Source organism: Microtus pennsylvanicus, chromosome 20 (assembly GCF_037038515.1).
Source record: "Microtus pennsylvanicus isolate mMicPen1 chromosome 20, mMicPen1.hap1, whole genome shotgun sequence".
NCBI lineage: Eukaryota > Metazoa > Chordata > Mammalia > Rodentia > Cricetidae > Microtus > Microtus pennsylvanicus.
The window spans coordinates 10,071,832-10,081,051 of record NC_134598.1 but is presented as its reverse complement, the minus strand read 5'-3'; the positions used below and the strand labels follow the sequence as shown (position 1 = coordinate 10,081,051).

The 9,220-nt window shown below is 46.5% G+C and overlaps 1 protein-coding gene and 2 non-coding genes across 3 annotated transcripts; all 3 read right to left on the bottom strand.

Annotated features, from left to right (window-relative positions):
* Positions 1–2,054: 2,054 nt before the first annotated feature.
* On the bottom strand, positions 2,055–9,220 carry Atp5f1b (ATP synthase F1 subunit beta). Its single transcript, XM_075954095.1, has 10 exons — positions 9,059–9,220; positions 8,438–8,620; positions 8,028–8,202; positions 7,403–7,524; positions 6,992–7,176; positions 6,402–6,560; positions 6,191–6,313; positions 3,978–4,190; positions 3,515–3,716; positions 2,055–2,301 (listed from the first exon to the last, which is right to left on the bottom strand). The coding sequence occupies exons 1-10, from the start codon at positions 9,183–9,185 to the stop codon at positions 2,201–2,203; spliced, it is 1,590 nt and encodes a 529-aa protein (XP_075810210.1). The 5' UTR covers positions 9,186–9,220; the 3' UTR covers positions 2,055–2,200.
* On the bottom strand, positions 7,259–7,330 carry LOC142839071 (small nucleolar RNA SNORD59). The gene has a single exon (XR_012908678.1). It is a non-coding gene; the product is annotated as a small nucleolar RNA SNORD59 (small nucleolar RNA).
* LOC142839072 (small nucleolar RNA SNORD59) lies at positions 8,280–8,354 on the bottom strand. The gene has a single exon (XR_012908679.1). It is a non-coding gene; the product is annotated as a small nucleolar RNA SNORD59 (small nucleolar RNA).

The following is a 9,220-nucleotide window of genomic DNA, read 5'->3' as shown; positions in this document are numbered from 1 at the left end:
CTGTATGACAGACTGGGGTGGGAGGGAGGAGAGAAGGGCGGGGCTTTCACTGGGTGGAGAGAGGGAGGAGGCGAGGACAGGGCCGACCAGGAGAAATATGGAGGTTAGAACTCTGTTAACACTCCAGGACCGTGGTCTTGGAGGATAGCAATCGGAGAAGGGAACAGTTGCAGCTAAGGAGAGGTAAAGGTTCAGAAGGTTCTCTATAAATACTGGAAGACGTGAACACCGAGATGCAAATGACCTTCAGAAGATCCGTTTCCAAGTCTGTATTTCGGTGACAAAGCAGAAAAGGTGACCTGTACTCTTAGGTCTCCGCCAGCTTCTTATCCACTGTATTCAGGCTAGAGGAGGTGTCCCCACCCCCATAACAGCGTTTCCCCAATCTAAGCTCCGAGAGCAAACTACCAAGCACAAACAACTCAGGGGCGCCACCTTCTGTCCAGATCTTGACACGGGCGGGAGTCAAGGACGTCATAGACAGATAGGAGGAAGTTCGAGGCTTCTACTCCACCCCAGAAGCCTCTCCCAGAGCCCTTCCTCAACCCTTTAGGCCACGGGGGGGGGGGGGGGGGGGGGGGGAGCCGCTGAGAACTGGAGTATTGGAGTTCAGCAGTCACTGCCCAACTTCCATCCTGTGTGGACAACCTTGCAAAGGTGGAGCTTATAGATGCAGGCTTTCTCAAGACAAAAGCTCCAGCCCATTTGTGAACAGTCATTAGATGACAGAAATACTCCTAGCAAATAGCCTTTAATAGATTTCAGAATGGTGAGATTACAGTTCTTATAGTCGTACATGCTGCCACAGAGGACACTAGCTGGGCAGACATGCTGTAGGGCACAAAATATATCCTAGTATATTGCACTAAGGTGCACAAAAACCCCAATGGTAACACTAACAATTGGTCTTTCCTTGTAACATTAAATCTTCCTAAATTCTCATAAGAGATCTTAGCCAGCAGAACCTCAAGCACAAAACTTGCGTCTAGGCTTGTTGAAATATATTGATGCTGTATTTTAGGTACTTTCTCAAGAACGAAGGCCTGAAGAAGGCCCAGAAGACCCTCAACTGTTAATGTTTCCTAAAATATTTACTCCGTCTTGAAACAAACCATCATCCTGCAGGCTGGAGAGATGGGTTTAGTGGCTGCTCTGGAGAACCGCTGTTCAACTCCTAGCACCCCTGTGGGACTCAAATTGTTTATAGCTTTAGTTCCAGAGGAACTGATGCTCTTCCAGACTCCTGGACTGAAATCACCTTGCTCTGGGAGGTGGTGATGCACTCCTTTAATCCTTGGAAGAGGCAGAGACAGGCGGATCTCTGGGAGTTCAAGGCCAGCCTGGTTCCAGGAAGGCTCCAAAGCTAGAGATCCTGTCTCAAAAAAAAAAAAAAAAAACCAACCAAAAAACAAAAACAATCAAAAACCTTGCTTGCACCAGGCCAGTGTGTGCATTTAATCCCATTTGGGAAGCAGAAGCAGGTTCTGAGTGGGAGCTTTTATAAAGGGAGATCCAGGATAACCAGGGGTAGGTACACAGTGAGACCCTGTCTCAAACAAAATCATCTTGCCCTTTAACCAAAAACTACTATTCTGCTAAAGAGTGGGGCATGGATATTGTGGAGCATACATGTAATCTTTGCAGTTGGAAGGCTGAGACAGGATCATTGAGGCCAAATCAAGACTACCCAGTGAGATTCAAAAAAAAAAGAAGTCCCAGCACTGGGGAGGCTGAGGCAAACTCATCTCAGAGTTCAAGGCCAGCATGGCCAAAGACACTTAGAAATCCTGTCTTGTAAAACTAAAACAAGAAAAAAAAGTCATATGAAATACTTGGAAGCAAGATTTGTCTGGACAAATACTGTTAAGAACCAAGGCTAGGATATTAGGCCTCCCTAACCACAGGAAACTTAACAAGACCCGAAGAATTTCATTAATGAGTGGATTTTCATTTTTGATAATTGTTACAAACATAACCTGATTATGCTAAATTCGGCCTCTCATGGTCAACTGCACTGTAAGCTGTTTCAGAAGCAAGACAGACAGACAGACAAATGAGGGGGTGTACACTTTATTGAAAACTTTAAATACTCTTCAGATGGGACATCGCATCTTCAACCAGGCTCTTGTGTGGCCTACACAGAAACTGAGCTTTCAGCACGGAGAATACAGTACAGAGTGAGTTTGCAGAAAAGGACCCCTCAAGATGCATGCTCTTCTGCCAGCTTATCAGCCTTGGCCACAGCCTCCTCAATGGGTCCCACCATATAGAAAGCTTGTTCCGGGAGATGGTCATAGTCACCTACACAGGGGAAATACAATTAGTAACAAGTGGAGTTACATCAGTGCTCCACAGTATATACAACCTCACCAAAGGAGGCCTTGGGCCAGATGGACGAATTCTTCATCCAAGGAAACTTTGTTAAACTTCAAAGTAAAATTTACTTTTTGTTTTGTAGGACAAGTTTTCATTACTTAACCCTGGCTGGCCTGGAACCCACAGAAGTCAAGCCAGGCGGTGGTAACACATGCCTTTAATCCCAGCACTCACGAGGCTCAGGCAGGCAGGCAAATCTCATGAGTTCCTCCAGGCCAGCCTGGTCTACAAGAGCAAGTTCCACGAAAGAACTGTTATACTGAGAAATCCTGTCTCAAGGGGAAAAAAAATCTACTTGGGAATGCTGGGACTAAAGGTGTGCACTGCTACACCTGCCCCCTTCCAAGTAGAATTTAAAACAAGACATAGGACATAGAGACATAATTAAGGCTGGGCAGTGGGAGCGCATTACTTTAATCCCAGCACTTGGGAGACAGAGGCAGGCGGATCTCTGTGAGTTTGAGGCCACCCTGGTCTACAGCGTGAGGACTGTTTCACAGAAATCCTGTCTAGAAAAAAACAAAAAACTAACAAAAAATAACCCACATAATTAAGTGTTGTGTCACACACCTTTTAATCCCAGCACCTGGAAGAGGCAGAAGATTTATGGGTTCATTGCCAGCCAAGTCTATAGAGCCAGTTCCAGTACAGCCAGAGTTACAGGGGAGCCCTGACCTGTAACCCTCTGGTCTCCACTGGCTGTTCAGGGGAGCTAACCCCTGTTGGTTCCTGTATGCACAAACATACATACACTAAAGGCATATAAGCACCGAAAAACATACACATAGATAACTTGGAGCACCTGAGTTCGAAGTCTGGCTCAGTGTAATGGGACAGTTTAATATTTTCTGTGTTAGTTAGGCGGTGGTGGTGCCTGCCTTTAATCCCAGTACTCGGGAGGCAGAGGAAAGCAGATCTCTGAGTTTGAGGCCAACCTGGTCTACAGAGTGAGTTCCAGGACAGGTCCCAAAGGTAAAGACAAATGCTGTTTCAAAAAGACAAAAAAAATTTCTGTGCTGTCACCAAAGCAGGGTGATGCTCCTTTAATGAAAGGGCTACAATACACCACAAAGAATATTCACTCTGGGCTTCAATTTCTCTTAACATTTGTACAGTTCGCTTGGTAGAAAAATCTCACCTGCCAAAATCTGCTGGAATCCTTTAATGGTCTCCTTCAAGGGCACCAGCTTTCCCATATGTCCTGTGAAGACCTCAGCAACCTGGAATGGCTGAGACAAGAAGCGCTGTATTTTTCTTGCCCGGGATACAGTCAACTTATCTTCCTCAGAAAGTTCATCCATACCCAAGATGGCAATGATGTCCTGGAGAGATTTGTAGTCCTAAAAGAAAACAAAATGAAAAGGACAGAGTCAATTCCTTTAATTTACAACTATTAGAAAAGTTCTGGGTGAGCCAAGATTTGTGTCTGGTTCTTCCCAGTCCTGATTAAGTACAAGAGAAAACCTGGACTCTAAAGGCGAAGTACCCTGGAAACCAGAGACCTCAGCAGCAGTAAAAATCCATTCTCAACATTTCTTGCTCCAGAACAAATCCCACAAATGACTGGAGAAAATCCAGTCCTCCTGACGTGAGGCACTCACCTGTAGGATCTTCTGCACCCCTCGCGCCACATCATAATGCTCACTGCCAACAATATTTGGATCCATAATTCGAGAGGTGGAGTCCAGAGGATCCACAGCTGGATAGATGCCCAGCTCAGCAATAGCACGAGACAGCACAGTAGTGGCATCCAAATGGGCAAAGGTAGTTGCAGGGGCAGGATCAGTCAAGTCATCAGCAGGCACATAGATAGCCTAAGTCAAAAATACATTGAGATCAGTACAACCAAACTCCTACTTAGGCCATCTACTTTCCAACCTGTCTCAAAAATCAACACCCTTGTCTTTGCATCCTTGGTGCTGGATTACAGCTATGCACTCTCTTGTTTGGGTCCATGTATTATGCTATACTTTAACTCCATAGCAATGGTACTAACTTTTGGGGAAGTTTTGCTCTTAAAAAACAAGGTGGGCTACTGGTGTAGCATGCCTTTAATCCCAGTACCCAAGAAGCAGAGGCAGGCAGATCTCTGAGTTGAGACCAGCCTGGTCTACAGAGTGAGATCAAGGACAACCAAGGCTAGAGACCGTCTCGAACTGCCCCCCCCCAAAACCTTACACTATTACAACAGTTAAGTGAACATGAACATAAAAGTGCATAACAAGGGGCTGGAAAGATGGCTCAGATGTTGCTCTTCCAGGGGACTTGGGCTCAATTCCCAGCACCCACATGGCAGCTCACAACTGGCTGTAAGTTCCAGGGGATCTGACACCCTCACACAGACACAAATGTATACCAATCGCCGGGCGGTGGTGGCGCACGCCTTTAATCCCAGCACTCGGGAGGCAGAGGCAGGCGGATCTCTGTGAGTTCGAGACCAGCCTGGTCTACAGAGCTAGTTCCAGGACAGGCTCCAAAACCACAGAGAAACCCTGTCTCGAAAAAGCAAAAAATAAATAAATAAATAAATAAACAAATGTATACCAATCCACATAAAAACTAAAAAGAGTGGCCAAGAGTTAAGTGAACATGAATGTAAGAGGTAAGATATCTTCAAGCATTCAAAGCCTTGAGGTCAAGCCCCACAACACACAAACAAGGAAACAATGAAGGCCAGATATGGTGATGGCTCCCTTTGCAATCCCAACACTTAGAAAGCAGAGGCAGAACTGCTGAGCCGGGAAACTAAGCTGCATAGATAGTAAAGCACCAGGCCAGCTAGAACTACACAGCAGATCTAATCTCAAAAACAAAAGTTGTATTTTATTATTATTGTGTGCCCGCATGAGTTAATATGCACTGTAGAAGGTAGAAGAGACTGTCAGATCCCCTACAACTGGAGTTACAGGTGGTTGTGAGCCACCAATAGACATTGGGAAAAGAATCCAGATCTTTTGCAAGAGCAGAAAGCATTTTTTTACCTGCTGAGCCATTGCTTCAGCCCCAGATCCCTCAAGTAGATGAATGTTTCATTTTCTAAGTTTTGTGAGATAAACCTTAAGTGTCATGTAGCCAAGTTAGCTGGAAACTTACTATGTAGCTGAAACAGCCTTGAGTTTCCAACCTCCCTGCCTCTCCCCATATGCTATGACCAGGCTTATACTACTAGCCCCAGATAGTGAGCGCTTGTTTGAATTAACCCTTTGCAGCCTAGCATGCAAACACAAAATTTTACACATCATTCTGACTGGTTAACTCTCCCTATTCAAAAGCCCCTTTGGAGTATGCATCCACTTAATCCCAATATTTGGGAGGCAGAGGCAGATGGATCTTGGAGTCAAGACCAGCCTGGTCTACATATCAAGTTACAAGGCTATATAATAATGATGAAACCCTGTCTAAAACAGCCACTCTCAAAGTAAGTAAATAAATAAACCCCCCTTTCCTGGAACTCTCTACACAGACCAGGTTGATCTTGAACTCAGAGCTCAACCTGTTTCTGCATTCTGAGTGCTGGAATTAAAGGTGTGTGCCACTCCACCCAGACATAAAGTTTTTTTTTTAATGTGTACGTATATATGTATGATCGAGTCTATATATGTTCATCATGTGTGCAGGCTGCCTACAACAGAGGCCAGAAGAGAGCAGCAGATCCACTGGGCCGGAGTTACCGATGGCTCCGTGCCATCTGACTGCCTATAGGGAACTAAACTAAAGCTAAGCCTTGGAGAGCTAGAAGTGTTCTTAATGAACTGTCTCTCCAGGCCTATCTTCCTGGATTCCTTTCCACCAACTAAAACTTTTGTCTCCTTACCTGCACAGAGGTGATAGACCCCTTCTTGGTGGTGGTGATTCTTTCTTGCATTGTACCCATGTCAGTGGCTAGGGTGGGCTGGTAGCCTACAGCAGAAGGGATTCTGCCCAATAAGGCAGACACCTAAAAGACACAAGTGAAGAACAAGATTTATGTGCCTACATCTCTATCCTAATATGCCCAACTGGTCCTCTCTAGGCTTCCCTTATACCTCTGAGCCAGCCTGGGTGAAGCGGAAGATGTTGTCGATAAACAGCAAGACATCTTGACCTTCTTGGTCTCTGAAGTATTCAGCAACGGTTAGACCAGTCAGAGCTACCCGGGCACGAGCACCAGGTGGTTCATTCATCTGACCATACACCAACGCCACCTGTGGTAAGTACACAAATCAGAAAAGTTAGCAGGTTCCGGAGCAGAGAAAGAAACCACCCTGGGGTCTCCCACTCAGATTACACTGTTTCTCTTTGCAAATTTGTTCTCCCCATTCATTAGACATGAGATTCCAAACACTACAGATCATTTCTGAACTGGAAACAAAATATATACAACAGGGTTGTCTGAGACATGTGAATTGAATTCCATACAACCCCTGCAAATTAGCTTTCCAACAACCAGATTATCTATCAAAGTCTAATTCCTCACACTTGAGAAAAATGTACATTGGTATACTGGAAAACCATGGTGGAAAAAAGGATTTTGTCTGCAGGTCATAGGACACCTAACATCAAATATAAAACACGGTTTCAGCAGGCACTAGTTTTCTGAATAGGTACTGTGGACAGCAATGAGTTCAGCACTCACCTTGGAAGTGGCATCTTTTAGGTTGATAACACCAGATTCAATCATTTCATGGTATAAATCGTTGCCCTCACGGGTCCTCTCACCAACACCAGCAAACACAGAGTAACCACCATGGGCTTTAGCGACATTGTTGATCAACTCCATGATCAGTACTGTCTTTCCAACGCCAGCCCCACCGAAGAGTCCTAGGTCAAGAAGAAGTATTTCAGATTTCTGCATTCCCAAATTGAGCAACCTTCAAAAAACGTCCACTTCTGTCATCTTTTCCCTTCTCAGGAATGGCATCTGGCTTCAGCAAACTCAGAAGAACGAAAGTCAGAAGCTAATCATCAGTGAAGGATAGCAACACACACTCAGAAGTTGGCATTTTCCTTACTATGTTTGGAAAACATGTATCAACCACCAACATACCGATCTTGCCCCCCTTGGCATACGGGGCCAGCAGATCCACAACCTTTATTCCAGTCACCAGGATTTCCTGTTCAACACTCATCTCTATGAACTCAGGCGCTTCAGCATGAATGGGAGCAAATCTGTAAGGTTTAAATAGAGGTTCAGTAACTTCAATGTGCTGAGAATACACTCAAATCCCTGCCAACAGTCTAATCCTGCCCAGGTAAGCTGTCACGTGACATCTAACTTTCTGCAATAAAGACTTTGTCTCAGGCCGGGCGGTGGTGGCGCACGCCTTTAATCCCAGCACTCGGGAGGCAGAGGCAGGCGGATCTCTGTGAGTTCGAGACCAGCCTGGTCTACAAGAGCTAGTTCCAGGACAGGCTCCAAAACCACAGAGAAACCCTGTCTCGAAAAACCAAAAAAAAAAAAAAAAAAAAAAAAAAAAAAAAAGACTTTGTCTCAGGAAGAAATAACCCCCTTTCCTGAACCTTAATGTAAATAAAGCTTTAAATAACCAATGGAGGCTTCTAAGTACCAAGTTTTCAACAATCCAAACTCTGCTTTATTACAAGTCATTACCCTAACATGTAAACCTGCAAGAAAAAGTTCCTGGTTCACAAATGCAAAGAGAGGAACTTACTGTTTGGTTTTGATTGGACCTCGCTCATCAATAGGTTCTCCAATGACGTTCATGATTCGGCCCAAGGTCTCAGGACCAACGGGAATTTTGATTGGTGCGCCTGAATCCAGTACTTTCTGGCCTCTAACCAAGCCTTCAGTACCATCCATAGCAATGGTTCTGACCGTGCTCTCCCCTGTCGGACAAACGCACTAGAGGTTACATGCCCCAAAGCCCACAAAAAAAGAAGTGTGCCTAAAAGCACACGAAACTCCCCCTCAGCAATCAAATGCGGCTTCAGCAAACTCAGAAGAACGAAAGTCATTTTGATAAAATCATCACGGAAGGGAGAACGCGTGGATTTTCTGACACTTAAGAAGCTCTTACCACTCCTAAAAAAAAAAAGAAAAGAAAAAAAAAATCCTACTTACCCAAGTGCTGGGCCACCTCTAACACCAGTCTGGTCTCCCTGCCCTGCACCTCCAGGGCATTTAGGATGGGTGGTAATCCCTCATCGAACTGGACGTCCACCACAGCGCCGATGACCGCCACGATTCGCCCGGTGGCAGCGCCAGCCTTCGGCGACGGAGACGTCTGCGCCGCATAGTCTCTGGCTAACAGACAAGAAGATATTGGACAGCGGTGGGGGTGGGGTGGGGGTCAGGACAGCTAAAGGTCAACGGATTAATCCCCAAGGAAAGGCTCGTTCCGCCCAGACTCGGTCTCCAGCTAGCTCAGAAGGCGTGCAGAGAAGGCCACCCTGCAACCGAGGGCCCGCCCGCGCTGCTTGCCCAACCTCGTGCACAAAACCGCCATTATTCTTCAGTCTGGTATCCCCTCCGCACAAGGTCAAGGCAGCTGCCCGCCTTTTCCATCGCAAAATGGAGCACTGCTGCTTCCACTAACGTTCCCACAAGCCACTGTCCTTGTCCCCCCGCCGCTGGACAGTAGTCCGCTGCCCCAGGAATCCCTAAGGAACACGGATTCGATGGGCCCAGGCTCAAGGTCACGAGGAGAAGAAACGGACCCCGCTACTCGAGGAAGGCGCTTACCCGGATGGACCGCGGCGGGCGCGGCTCGCAGGAGAAGCTGCGCCTGGGGTAGCGACGCCGAAGGGCTGAGTCCCCGCAAGGCCCCGGAGGCCGAGGCCGAGGCCACACGGCCCACAAGACTCAACATGGCGGAGTCCGGGTGGAGACTGAACGCCGCAGCGG

What these genes read in the sequence shown, in the direction of transcription:
- Atp5f1b (XM_075954095.1), bottom strand. Translation starts at nt 9,185, where the DNA reads ATGTTGAGTCTTGTGGGCCGTGTGGCCTCGGCCTCGGCCTCCGGGGCC. An exon ending in GGTCCAATCAAAACCAAACA is followed by an intron (nt 7,525 to 8,027) that starts GTAAGTTCCTCT and finishes TAAACCTTACAG; the next exon opens with ATTTGCTCCCATTCATGCTG. An exon ending in ATTCCAGCAGATTTTGGCAG is followed by an intron (nt 2,302 to 3,514) that starts GTGAGATTTTTC and finishes TCCCCTGTGTAG; the next exon opens with GTGACTATGACCATCTCCCG.